General features: G+C 36.4%; 3 protein-coding genes across 8 annotated transcripts; all 3 read left to right on the top strand.

The window, feature by feature from the left end:
- Nucleotides 1-73: 73 nt before the first annotated feature.
- Nucleotides 74-3,339, top strand: LOC125219194 (putative pentatricopeptide repeat-containing protein At4g17915). Of its 3 annotated transcripts, XM_048121104.1 has the most exons (4): nt 74-189; nt 579-2,453; nt 2,542-2,620; nt 2,869-3,339. In XM_048121104.1, the coding sequence occupies exon 2, from the start codon at nt 791-793 to the stop codon at nt 2,168-2,170; it is 1,380 nt and encodes a 459-aa protein (XP_047977061.1). In that variant the 5' UTR covers nt 74-189; nt 579-790; the 3' UTR covers nt 2,171-2,453; nt 2,542-2,620; nt 2,869-3,339. The 3 variants fall into 3 exon arrangements, with proteins under 3 accessions (XP_047977061.1, XP_047977059.1, XP_047977060.1); XM_048121102.1 differs by having other exon boundaries at nt 579-2,620; XM_048121103.1 differs by having other exon boundaries at nt 88-189; nt 766-2,620.
- Nucleotides 3,340-6,218: 2,879 nt separating this feature from the next.
- On the top strand, nt 6,219-10,257 carry LOC125223254 (transcription factor TGA2.2-like). Of its 4 annotated transcripts, none has more exons than XM_048126323.1 (9): nt 6,219-6,395; nt 7,040-7,158; nt 7,254-7,316; nt 7,397-7,456; nt 8,324-8,401; nt 8,498-8,549; nt 8,788-9,059; nt 9,160-9,405; nt 9,889-10,257. In XM_048126323.1, exons 2-9 carry the CDS (start codon nt 7,099-7,101, stop codon nt 10,033-10,035), a joined length of 978 nt encoding a protein of 325 aa, XP_047982280.1. In that variant the 5' UTR covers nt 6,219-6,395; nt 7,040-7,098; the 3' UTR covers nt 10,036-10,257. The 4 variants fall into 4 exon arrangements, with proteins under 4 accessions (XP_047982280.1, XP_047982281.1, XP_047982278.1 ...); XM_048126324.1 differs by having other exon boundaries at nt 7,037-7,158; XM_048126321.1 differs by having other exon boundaries at nt 6,219-6,404.
- Nucleotides 10,258-11,271: 1,014 nt separating this feature from the next.
- LOC125220037 (F-box protein At5g07610-like) lies at nt 11,272-13,462 on the top strand. Its single transcript, XM_048122151.1, has 2 exons — nt 11,272-11,408; nt 12,123-13,462. Exon 2 carries the CDS (start codon nt 12,124-12,126, stop codon nt 13,321-13,323), a length of 1,200 nt encoding a protein of 399 aa, XP_047978108.1. The 5' UTR covers nt 11,272-11,408; nt 12,123; the 3' UTR covers nt 13,324-13,462.
- Nucleotides 13,463-13,919: the final 457 nt, after the last annotated feature.

The raw sequence follows: 13,919 nt of genomic DNA, 5'->3' as shown, positions 1-13,919 counted from the left end.
TAATTAATGATTTATGAAGATGAATAATTTATGAATACATAAATTAGTTAAAATAAAATAGGAAATTAAACAAGGAAGAGAGGATCCTCTTCCTCTCGACTGCTTAGACCTATCGATTCAAATTCAATCGTCTCTCTCTCTAAATGGAGGCAGAATCAAACTGAGATGCCGCCGGCTGATTTTCTCCGGGTATAATTCAAACCGAATTTCTTCTTCATTTTCCTTTTCATTGATTTTGAGCTGCATTTGACGCATAAAAAGCATGAATTCGGTTTCTGAAGTGTTAACTTGCTGGGAAATCAACAATGTAGAAATTCCAAGACAATGCTCTAGGGTTTGATTTTTTTTTTCTTAGCTTGTATGGTTAGGTTTCATGTTCAATAATTCGTGTAAATGTTTACAAATTTGGTTAAATGAATGACTGATAAGTGATAGAATGCCGCTAGAAATGTATATTTTGGATTGTTCAAGCCCTAGTTTCGATTCAATATGCTAATGCTAGGGCTATTTATCGCCTCTAATTGCTTCAAACTGAACAATTTTCTTATTGTTGTTTTTTGCTTCCTGTTGAGCTGCAGATATAGTGCTAATTGTGATTGGTTATATGATGAAACAAACCATTTGTTTGTGCCGCGTATGAGTATGTCGAAGATATGGTTATTGTGAGCTGGGAAGAGAAGCGCGTTTGTTCTTTTTTTGCCTTTTTGAACAGGGGGAGATGGATGTTAGAATGGTTATGTGACTCTTGTTTTTCCTCTGTGGAAGGTATGGGCTTCTGATATCGGCTGTGATGAGGAGAATGTGCCTCGGACTATCGACTAAGTTGTTGAATATATCCGTAGCTTCCCTTTGTAGAACCAGGCAATTGGAGAAGGCTGAAGCTGCTTTAATTGATGGAATAAGACTGGGAGTGCTACCGGATGTGGTGACCTACAACATTTTGATAACGGGGTATTGTCAAGTTGTTGGGTTCGATGCAGGCTACCATGTCATTCACCGAATGAAGGAAGCTGGGATAAATCCGAATCTTATTACCTATAATTCTTTGATGGCTGGTGCCACCAGGCAGGGCTCGTTAGCTTGCTGTCTTAATATGCTCAATGAGATGCTCGGCAGGGGAATAGTTCCTGATGTATGGAGTTATAACACGTTGATGCATTGCTTTTTCAAAATGGGAAAGCCAGACGAGGCATATAGGATTTTCAGGGAAATTCTTTTGAAGAATATCACTCCTTGTCAGGCCACATATAACATCCTAATTAATGGACTTTGCAAGAACGGGTGCATCAAGGATGCTTTGATGTTATTTAGGGATTTGCAGCGTCAAGGATATGTCCCGCAGATAGTGACATACAACATTCTTATGAATGCTTTATGCAAGTTGAAGAGGTGGAAGGGTATAATTAGACTTTTCGAGGAGATCAGGGAATTGGGTATTGCACCAAATGCTATTACTTACACCACAGCTATGAAGTGCTTCTTTGGGAGTAGACGTTATAAGGAAGGGCTTCAAATATTTTTCGAGATGAAGAGCAGAGGGTATGCGTATGATTTGTTTTCCTGCTGTACAATTGTTGCTGCTTTGGTTAAGTCGGGTAGAAGACTAGCTGCTGAAAGATGCATCGCACACATGATTAAGATCGGGTATGATCTTGACATAGCGTCGTACAACACCTTAATTAATTGGCATATTAAGGAAGGCAAACTTGAGAAGGCCTACAACTTGTTGGGTGTGGCTGAATCGAGGGGACTGGATTGTGATATTTATACCCATACCATCTTGATTGACGGGCTTTGCAAGGCTGGCAATTTTGATGTTGCTGAAAGGCATCTTGACCACATGAAAACTATGGGATTCAATTGCCTAGTTGCTTCTAATTGTTTTATTAACGGTCTCTGCAAAGCTGGCTACATAGATTATGCACTGCAAGTTTTTTACGCGTCAGATATGAGGGATTCGTGTACTTACTCTTCCTTGGTGAACAACCTTTGCAAACAAAGGAGGTATCGTTTGGCTGCTCAACTCTTGCTATCTTGCATTAGATCAGGTGTGAAAGTACTGAAGTCAGATGAAAAGAATGTTATTCAGGGTCTCACCCGATTAGGCACCAAAAGGGATGCCAAGAGATTTAAGCGACTAGTTCAAATATCTAAACTGTTTCAGTATTGATATCGCATTGATGTCTATCCGAGCAACCGGCCCTCATCTGCCACCATTATTGATGCGTCTTATTCCAGAAAGTTTGAGGAATATTTTATCATGCCAGAATTTGACTGTCACTAATGCATATCTTACACTAGAAACATTTGGATGGTCGTTGATTTTTATTCATGGAGATGGAGAAGTTCTAATACTGTTAGTTTTAGATCTAGTCGGTGTTACTTGAGTGAAACAGTGACGTGATATAATCAGGCTATGGGTAATGTAGTGGCATGCGGAACATTGTGCTGAGGTATTAAATGCCTCTGAAAGTGTTCCAATGGGGTTATGTACTCGTGTCGTGTGGTCTCTAATCTATTCCTAGTGACTTCTCCTTCTAGCCTTGGTAAAGCAGGCAAGATCTCCTGCAAATTTGAAGAGAGAACGATTGCTGTATAAAATGGTGGTTGATGGGACCAGGTATGGAATCCATAGCTTATGCTTTTAACTCTGTTAAATTATGTTTTCTTCATGTTATTTCTGATATTCCCATGCCAACCTGACGCACTTTTGAATTGGATATTAAGCTTGCATCCCTTTTCCTAGTTACTAAGAAAATTGTCTGTCAAGATTCAAACCAGTAACTATATCATGATTAGCAACTGTAGTATTATCTGAGGATTTCTCATCACACTATTTTACTTATTTGTTCGTTTTGGTTGCTGCAGATGCAACCCTTCCTCTTTTCATGGCATTGACCAGGCACAATAATTTATGTCAAATTCATCTAGCAGCTGGTGGAGGCGAGTTTAAAGCACAGTCAGCGCTGTAAAATTTATCTTCAACTGACAAACCGGCAAGTTTTCTGTATCATATTCATAGTTGCTGCAATGAGTGTGTTAGTATATTGACAAATTAGGTGCTAAGTAAAAAATTCCATAAGTTGACAGAGAAGAAGACTTTTGGTGAGACGATACTCCTCACTTCAACTTTACTCATGAAGAATTGTTCTAATCCATGAAAAGCTATATTTTGAAATTGAGGCTTGAAAGAACATCTTGGCTCGTGATGTTTCAAAACTAGGGAAATTGTTCAGACTTGGTGAGCTTCAATATGTTGTTGTTGTTGTTGTTGTACGACCACATACAATACATACATCAATGTGTATGTAAATTCTGCAGTAGAAATTGAAATTCACATATCCTTTTAGCATTTTTTATTTTTACTAGCATTTGATAATTTACGCATTTTTCGTTGATTATCTGTTTATTAGCCCGTTCAGTAATGAACTCTCTTTCTGTTGGTGTTTATTAGCCCTCTCTGGAAACTGGTATGTTATGCTCGGTTTTCGAGTTCATGGGCCTTTCTTGGTGAACAACTCTCTTTCTCATTCTCTCTCTCACATGTGGTACTAATGTTTGAAGGCAGTTAGCATATTTGCTTCTCTTTTGGTATGTCTTAACCACACTTATGTCCTGAGCATTTGGTTCTTGCTAGTTAGTATTTGGAATTTCGAAATTGTTGTCCTTTTATTTCGGTTTTTTTTTGTCATACCTAAGTGCCATGAATCTTGCTTGATCTACATGTTTTACCATTTTTCAGTTCACAAAAGTATCCACTACTTTCGATGCACATTCAATAAAACCCACATTTCTGCCCCATTCACACCGATAAATGTTTTGGTGGAATTCGAACCCGAGAACTTTGGTCCCCGAACATCCACTTAACCACTAGACCGTTACCAATACTGTTTTTATTATTTTTGTACCTTGTCATCCTTCGTGTTACATATCTTCGAACAAAGATGAAAATTCTACTAATTCCTGATTTCAAGAACTTAATGTTAGTTTTGATCATTGCGATTTGTGGTGCAATTTTTTTCTACTATTTTACTTCTGTATAAATTGGATTTTAGGTAGGACAGTACATTTTTATATCATATTGCAAATAAGGAAAAGGTCTAAATTTTCTTACACGTTGAATCATTCATATATTTCGGCATATAGTCAACACATAAGGTTTCTCTCTCTTTAAAAAAATTTGACTTCATTTTTGTTGGATTAAGTACACTTAATCCTCATTGGTTTTGAATGATCTTTTGGTTTCTATTGGGAACTACTCTTGTCTGAAAAAGGTATAAAGAGGCTTTCCATTTAAAGCGTGATATTTCGATTTTTTCAAGATTTACTTCCTATATATTTTAGATTGATGGCTCTAAGAAATTGCACATTGCTGACAGTATTTCATGATATAGAGCATTGGTTATATTTTTAACAATGGATGGTTGCATTTATGATTTAGACATAATGAATTTGCTATAGTACTAATTTGTAATTTTGTAGTTTTGAAAATCTTCTTCTTACTATTTTCTAAGAATCTAATCAAAATAAACTATTATTATAATTGATTTTTTTAATTCAAATTGTCTCGAACACATTAAAAATTATACTATTCCACAAACAGAATATAAGGTCAGTATACGAATTTGATTTGCGTATTAATTTTTTCGATAAGAGTGTTGAATTAAATTGAACTTTAATTTTGATGAAAAATATAAAATTACAAATGACAATAACATTTTTTAATGTATTAGAATCGAATTAAATATATAAAATAAAATAAACAACGCTAAACGTACATTAAACGAGCGTGATACTAACATAAGACAAGTAACATATGATTAATTCATTTCTATTGATTTATAGTTATCCAAAATTGCGCTTCATATGTACTCCATATATTAATTTTAACATAAAATATAATTATGAAAAAAAATAAAAGCAGTATGACATAGAGAGATATTGTGTCAAAAAAATCGTTTTTCTCAAATATATTGGAATATAAAACTCTAAATTTTGGACTTATATATCATTTTGAGCATTGCCTTCCAACTTTTTCATTACTACATATACATGATTGGAATACTTTTTTTCAAAAAATAACCTCTACTATTCATTTTCAAACATTGAATGTCATTTCCTGAAAAATAATTCATTAACACAAACTCAACAAAATTTCATTTGAAAGGCAACAATGACAGCGGCTGCTGATTCACATGACATTAAAAATGGAATCAAAATAAATTCAAAAAGTCCACACATTTGACTACGAACTTATCCACACTATTAATAGATTCTTAATTTTTAATATTTTTGGGATATGAACAACTATATCCTCTTAATCATCATCTACATTATTTTTGACTAAGATGATTCTAAATCTTGCTACCAAGGTAATTGGTGGTTTTGATTTTGAATCGAATCGATAACCGATGATTCTGGTTCACAATTAAATATAGAACAATGAGTATAAGTAAAAGAAAAAATATATGCATTGATATTTATTTTTAAATGCAATATTTATGTATTTATAAATAAATTTTAAAATAATTGTGAATTTTAAACTACATGTTTACAATTATACGTTAAAATAGAAGATATACGAGAGCTAATTGTAAACTATGGGCTCTTGCATTTCTTCTATTTTCATGAGAACCTATGATATTATGACGAAAAGTCTACTCAGACCACCTACCTTGCACCTCAAGGAACTGATGTTTTAAATTGACAGTTGTGCGAACAGAAACCCCATCAACCCTATTCTAGAATTGGAGTCGTCAGTTAAGTTTAGATAAAAAAAAACTAATCTAGTTCAACCATAAGATGGCATGGAATTTATGGTTAATGTAACGACGAATTTAGCACCAACACATATAAAGAGCCACTGAATTCGTGGTAAGCACGAGACTAGATGTGTACATTAAAATGATTTCCTGTGAATACGAGAATTGCACGTGATTTGAGAAATGTAAATCGGCATAAAATCGCCGATCTTCTGGCGAATAGCTTGGAGGAACCAACTTTTAAAATTGACGGTTAATCATCAATATTCGATTTCATTAATGTGGACGGTAACTTAAAATCTAACTCACAAACTCGGTATCCGGTTAAATTTTGGTCAAATCAACGATTCTAGTTTAACCATGAATCAATACACCTTTCCTTTATTAATGTAAAAACAAAAATCCCATGAGAAGCCTCATCGAAACTTCACCCAATCCCCATATAAAGAGTGAAATAAATCAAGAAAGGGAAAAAGAGACTCAAAGTCAAAACTGGGTTGTAGCAATTTCTCTCTCCAAACACACACACACTTCATTCCCTTTGATTTCATTCCTTTCTTTCGCCACTTTCTTTCTTCCCAGATTGGGGAACTCTTTTTTTGTCAACAGGACTTCCAATCTCTGCGGCGCGAGGTAATAAAGGTTGAATCTTTTTCCTTTTTTCCTTCAAATTTTTCCATTTCCTGCCGCGGCTCGATTAATGGGCTTTTGGGTTTTGGTGGGATTGAGGCAAAATGAACTGCAAGCTCAGAAAAGTAGTGATTTTGGATTATTAAGCTTGAAAATCGGTGTTTTGCACAAGATTGTAGAATTTTGCTAATGCGAATGAGATCCGAGTTTATGTTGATATGCTCATATCTGCTTGCTTTTGTATGTATATGTGTGTGTATATCAGTTTATTTCTTAGAAAAGCATCAATTTTTTAGCTGTGGAATAGTGTTAAGATTCGAATGCTAGTTAAAATCAGTAGCACTCTACCAAGCTTTTTTCCTCTGATTATGGTTAATTTCAAGATAATAATAGTTTCCCTCAAAAGATGGGGATTCCGAATTTGTTCTTTGCTAAGGAGAGGAATAAATTCTTAAAAAAATTAGTAAAATATTTCAAGAACAGAGTCATTTTCAAGAATTTGTTTTTGATGTTGCTAATTCAGGGCTTAACAGTCAGTTAAGGTTGCTGATTTAGTTGCTCGGCGATCTTTTTATAATTCTTCTTGTTGTATATAAGTGAAGAGGATCTACGCGACATTGATTACTGAATGCTCTCGTTCCCAGCAGTGATGCATGTACGGGTCTCAGCTTGAAGCGTTGATTTTGGAGATTTTCGAGTGTCGAATATGGAAGATGCCAGTCCTAGGACGGATACGTCTACTGATGCTGATACGGAAGAAAAAATGGTAGTACTAATCAGCCATAATGCAGTTTGTGTCTTTCAATTTATTTTTGATGCCTTATGCTTACATTCTTCTAACCAATAAACCACTGTGATTAGTTGAGAGATCAACTACAGGGAATAGGTGCTTCCGATGGAAGTGATAAGTCGAGAGATCAAAAGGTTCTTGAACTCTTCCAATTTTTTTCCCACGTGTGTTTTTTTATTTGATCCAGATGTGTAACTGCCACTACCTTCTGTAGACTCTCCGTAGGCTTGCTCAAAATCGGGAAGCTGCAAGGAAAAGCCGCTTGAGAAAAAAGGTTGGTTTCTTGGTACTTTTGACAAATCCTTTTTTACTTTAAATCGATAACATAATGTCACTCTTTAGTTGCTCCATCTTGAATAGTAGTATCAAGTTACAGCTCTAGTAGTTTGTAAATTGTCAATTCTTATCTAGCACTAGTATTTTTCTAAATTTGAAGTCGATTTACCTTAATAAGGGGACTGCTTAAGATCTAGTGAAATACCACAAGACTTAAGATGTTTAGAAAATCTTGGTTATTCATCTGTCGTGTGTTCCTTAGAGAGTCCGTTCTTTCATGTGATATATTGTTGTAGAATTCTTGTTTTCCGGGCATTGTGCATATACAGGTTATTGAGTACTTATTAATAGCAGTCGACGGACAGATGCTGGTGCTGTCTGCTAACGAAATTATTTTTCCCGAACAGTGAAAAATTTATTAACAGCAAATTTGGTCAATCTAGGGGAATTCCTCATTAGTATCGAATAGTGAGCCTGCAAGTAGCATTCTTAAAGTTGTGCTAAAGAAGCCTAATATTATAATGAATGAGGATAATCTACAGAGTATAGTTAAGTGTGGGTTTACTATTGTCTGTGACGCCAACTCTCAGCATTTTTTAAAAAATGCTTCCAACTTATGTTTCACTTCAAAAACCCTCGACTTTGGAACAAGTTTGTTCCTTTGTCAGTAAAAGTGCCTTAGATGGATCATGGATTCTTAGGGTGATAATTTCATTTGTTCCTTTTCCCTTTACTCGGAAATTGTTTGATGACACTCACCCGCAAAATATTGTACGATTCTTGAGAGGTGCTTTTCCATATGATTCATCGCTACTTCGATGTTGCCCAACTTTATTTGTAACTTGCTTCTGCATTTGTGATACAGGCCTATGTTCAACAGCTAGAAAGCAGCAGAATGAAGTTGACACAACTCGAGCAAGAGCTTCAACGAGCTAGGCAGCAGGTTTCTTGCTGCATTCTTTGTACAAATATGTAATTCCCGTTTCCTCTGTTTTGTTTCTCAATTTAGTGAAAGATGTTTTTTTTCCCTTTTCTGAAGGGGATATTTATTTCAAGCTCGGGAGAACAATCTCAATCGAATGGTGGAAACGGTACGAACCTCTCATTTTGGCTTGTCTACTTTCGTTACTTATAAAAGAATGGTTTTTCGTTCAATTCAGTTTTTGAAGAGGAAAAAGGTTACACGCTTCTATCTTTTGAATGTGGGAACTTTCTGTCTGACCTTAATAATTAAAGAAGAGTCAAAATCGATAATTTGTTGCATCAAATCCGAAAAATGAGAATTCTTTATAGCCAGCGACATTGACATCCATGAATATCCGCTTGTAGGTGCCATGGCCTTTGATGTTGAGTACGCGAGGTGGCTGGAGGAGCACAACAAGCGGATTAACGAGCTTAGAGGTGCTGTCAATTCTCACGCGGGCGATGGTGAGCTCCGCATAATCGTCGACGGCATTGTGTCACATTATGACGACATCTTTCGGATAAAAGGTGATGCTGCAAAGACCGACGTCTTCCACATCTTGTCGGGCATGTGGAAGACGCCTGCTGAGCGATGCTTCCTCTGGCTAGGCGGCTTCCGCTCGTCCGAACTTCTCAAGGTTTAGTCACAGCCTATCATTTTAAGTTTCTTGATTCATTTGATTTCTGGTTATTATATTTAATTTTTGATTGTTTTTTTTTTTTTTTTTTCTGATGCAGCTTCTAATTAATCAGTTAGAGCCATTGACTGAGCAGCAGTTATTAGCTATCAACAACTTGCAGCAGTCGTCTCAGCAAGCCGAAGACGCTCTGTCTCAAGGAATGGAAGCGCTGCAGCAGTCGTTGGCCGAGACATTAGCTGGTTCCCTCGCTCCAACGGGCTCGTCTGGAAACGTTGCCAACTACATGGGTCAAATGGCGATGGCGATGGGCAAGTTGGGAACTCTCGAGGGCTTCATTCGCCAGGTTAGCAACCGCTTTGCTTTTGCGTTTTTCGTAGCAATACCATGTTCTTCTTGCCTCTTCGAATGCACGGTGCATCCTCCATTAAATACTCTCTCCGTCCGGCAATATGTGCAACGTACGTGTAAAAAGTTAGTGAAATGTGGGTCCCACTTTTTATATCAGGATTAGTTTTATACTGAAAGAGACAGTGGTACGTGGGACCCACTTACTAAGTATAGTAAATGAGGCTTGTGATGGCGGACTGACTGAAATGGAAAAAATGGGACACATTGCCGACGAAGGGAGTATATCAAAACTTTAATTGAGGACTACGAAAACCTAATATAGAATTTCGATGAACCTCGATCAAATTTAGGTCGGGGGGTGCACCGTACATCTGTATGCACACGAAAAAGTTTTTTTTTTTTTTTTCCCCTTCTAGAAAAGGTATTTGATTATCCGTCATACAATGTAACGTTACGAACGGGAAAATCTTGGTTGCAGGCGGATAATCTGCGGCAGCAAACTCTCCAACAAATGCACCGGATACTAACAACTCGTCAGTCAGCCCGAGCTCTCTTGGCTATCAGCGACTACTTCTCCCGTCTCCGGGCCCTGAGCTCCCTCTGGCTGGCGCGTCCCCGGGAATAACGTTGGTTAGTAGTTTAGATGGGAGATGAGGGATCTTGTGGTTCTTGCCTTATTGAAGCAGTGGGAGTTGAGGGTGATTTATTTCAAAATGTAACATTTAGCTTCTGCAATTGTACTGCATGTATAATTTCTCCCCCCATTGTAAAATTTGTAGCATTTTCAGTTGTAAGTGTTTGTTTCAACAGTTTAGCTTAATATAAATTCAAGAATTGGTTGATTGTAGCCTTGTTGGAAAAATCTTGATTTGGGAATTATATTTGTTTGGCCTTGAAAGAAAAAATGGGGGAAAAGGGGAGAAATATTGGTAAAATTGCCAGAAGAATTTTGGTTATATATTCTAATTTGTTTCTCAACTTTAAATATTAGTCTTTTAATAATGAATGCTAACCTTTATTTTTTAAAATTTTGTGATGATAAAATAGTCCCATTTTTTCTTTGTAATTTATTGTTAATTTAACTTCAATTTCTTTTTAAAATCTTATAAGGGCATCCACAATGGGGTGGACTATACGACGCCCTAAGTCCCGCCCTATGCACCGCCAAATCAGCATTTTATCCTCCACCCCTTCCACCTGCAATGGGGCGGACTATAGCTCGCCCTAAGCCCCGCCCTAACCATTTTATTTATTATTTGAATATTTAAACACTACAAAAATTCATTAATCCTATTGTTTATGTTTGCAAATATATCAATTAGCAAGAATAAAAATATAAAAACACCACAAATTAAAGGCATATCCTATTGTGAGTATTTTTTATTTATTTTTTATATTTTATGCTTGCAAATATGAAAATCGTCGGAATTTATTATTGAATTTAGAGAGAAATTGAGATGAGGAAAAGAGTGGAGTGAAAGTGTGAGATGAAGTAAAAAAATTGGTGATATATATAGAAGAAAATACAAAAAAAAAAAAAAAAAAATGAAAAATGTGTGCATAGTCCGCGGACGATGCATAGTCCGCATACTAAGGAGTGGGCTTAGGGCGGGGTGCTGCAATAGCGGACTATGCGACGGACAATGCATCGTCCGTCGCATAGTCCGCCCCATTGTGGATGCTCTAATAAGTCATTTAGCAAAAAAAATTCTATAATTTGTTATTTTTAGTATATACTACTGGTACTATATTTTAAATTTCGATTTTTTTAAATTTTTTTCTTTTTAACTATAATTATTTTTGATTTTACAAATTCAATATGCTCTTGAAAACGATTTGTTGAAAGATTCAAATTTTACTGATTAAATATCGAAATATAAATGCATTTCTCGCTTAAATCTCTGGCTTTGCTTGCAAGTTGGATCTTTGACATTGACTTTCGCCGGCACCGTCGATCTCTCCGGCAATCTCCGGCGGCTTTGTAATCGACAAGCTCAGGTGACTATAAAGCTTGAATTGACTGCTTATGCATTTGATTTGGCAGCATGAATTCTAATGTTTGAGATTTACCTAAAACTTGTATCAGGATTTGGTTTCAAGTTCGTGTATATGTTGATTTTGGTGATAACAAGATGAAATTACCTAATGATTTGAACTCTCCACTCAGATCATGTCAAGTAAACCAGATTTCTGTAACTTGGAATTCGATCATGACAAAATTGCCTCATTATAAGATTGGTTGCTCCTTTTTCTAGTGTTAATTTAGATGATGAAAATGTGTTGGAGAAAGTGAGTCGAATGTTCATGTACAAGTAGAAGATAAAAATGAGATGCTCAACCTGATTTGGGATTCAACTGGAAATGGTTTGAAGTTTGTGTATATGTTGATTTGGGAGATAACAAGATAAAATTAACTTATAATTTGAGCTCTCCAATTACTGTAACTTGGAATTTGATCATAACAAAATCGCCTTGTTTGCTCTTTCTCTAGTGTTAGCAAGGTCAAATGTCATGGAGTACTTTGTATACTGATACTAACAGTAGCCCCAGACCAACTTTGTAAAATACAAGAAAATATAGCAATAGAAAGCACCCTGAGTATATGAAAATGTAATCCCAATACAGAGTATTATGATTTGTTTCTGAATTAGGTGAAGGATTTCTTTTTTGGTTATAATACTTGATTGACTATTTATATATTTGGTTTTACAGCATGAATTCTGAAACTCTTGAGGAAGATTATGGTGATAGATGGTTGGGACTGGCCTGGAACCATGATCTTTTGACGGAAATACTCGTCCTGTTACCTGCAAAATCTGTCACCCGATGCAAGTTGGTATGCAAACATTGGCTCTCACTTATCTCTTCTGATAAATTCTGCCATCTCCACACCCTGCGCTGCCCAGAGCTGCGCCCGTCTCTTCTCCTGAACCTGAAGACCCCGGGCTTGCAGTTCTTTAACTTCAGTCCAATCATGAATGGTGAAAAGATGATGAATCCTTACACCTTCTCTGTTCCAAACCCCATAATTGTCAGTTCTTGTAATGGCCTGATGCTGCTGAAAACTCACTGGAAAGAAGAGAGTTTCCATGTTTACAATTCGACCACTAAGCTGTCAAGAAAGCTCAGGTTTCCCGTAGCTCACAGCGACAACTACCCTTATTCCCCTTATACTGTGACACTTGCCTTAGCTTTTGATCCTTCAGAATCGCCCCATTACAAAGTTGTTTGCATTAGGTCAACCACAGACCGTCGCGCTGATCCCGATGAGATACATACTTATCGGATCGATGTTTATGACTCACAGAGTCGCGCATGGAAGCTCAGGATGGGATCATTTATGTTTCCCGGAAGGCTTCACATATGTGGGGGAGGCATGGGTGTGTACTGGAATGGCTTGATATACTGGGAGGTCCCCAATGAAATCCGCTGCTATGATATTGCTCGGAATGAATTCAAAACTCTCTCTCTGCCTAACTATCCACCTATCCCTATTCACCCAATGACAGGTTGGATTGCTGCTTCCTGTTTGCAAGAGGCAAATGGTCATCTGTACCAATCTAGAGTGCTCACAGTGGATAACCGTCAATTAATTGTGTTATTTGAGTTGGAGATGGATGATGATCGTTCTTCTTCGTGGCTCTTGAGGTACGATGAAACAATCTCTCAGCATGAACGTACCCCCTCATATCATAGCTATGCTCTTCAGTTGAGATTAATTAAGGGATCACACGGCATAGAGACGTGCAGTGTGGTTTCTTGTATGTCCGGTAAGATCAGCGTCTATAGTTTCCTCGACAAAAGCTCTAAGTTGCTCGTTGATTTGACTGGCCAACCGTTCGACGTGGACGAAGACGATGTGGCTTCTGACTTGCAAATGTATGAATATGTGGAATGTTTGGCTGTGGTTTGAGTGAACTTGTGGTTCTTGCCTTAGTTATGACATATTCTTCTGAGTTTGTTGTTTTAAAACTTGAAATCAGCAGCAGTGGCCACTTGCCAGTGTTAGTTGATGCTGATTTAATTTAAAAATGTTAACTTTCGAATAAATATTCTCCCCTATCTATTGTACTACCTATCTTTAAAAAAAAATAGATAAAGTTGTAAATGACACGAGTTTTAATTACATATTTTAATATACATTGTTATTGATAAAGTAAGAGAGAGGGAGGAAAAATATGTTCCAAGTAATATTAGAGGATTGTGGAGTTCCACTTTACATATTTAAAATGATGTGTAAAGTTAATATTGATTTAACACTTTCCATATTTAAAATTGATCTAATTTTGGTGGATACTCTAAAATGGTAAACTTAGTCTATTTTTCGTAAATGGATAGAGTAATTGATTGTTTTAATAATTTGGCTTAATATTAATTCAAGAATTGGTTGGTTGTAGCCTTTATGGAAATTGGGAATTATTTTCGGCCTTGAAAGAGAAAAAAAGGGCAACAAAAGATTAGATTAATATGAAACAAAGTTTAGATTTTCTAACATTTGATTAATATTAA

The sequence above is a fragment of the Salvia hispanica genome, chromosome 4 (genome assembly GCF_023119035.1).
Source record: "Salvia hispanica cultivar TCC Black 2014 chromosome 4, UniMelb_Shisp_WGS_1.0, whole genome shotgun sequence".
NCBI lineage: Eukaryota > Viridiplantae > Streptophyta > Magnoliopsida > Lamiales > Lamiaceae > Salvia > Salvia hispanica.
The sequence above is the reverse complement of the archived record's forward strand: the minus strand, read 5'-3'. Positions and strand labels throughout refer to the sequence as shown.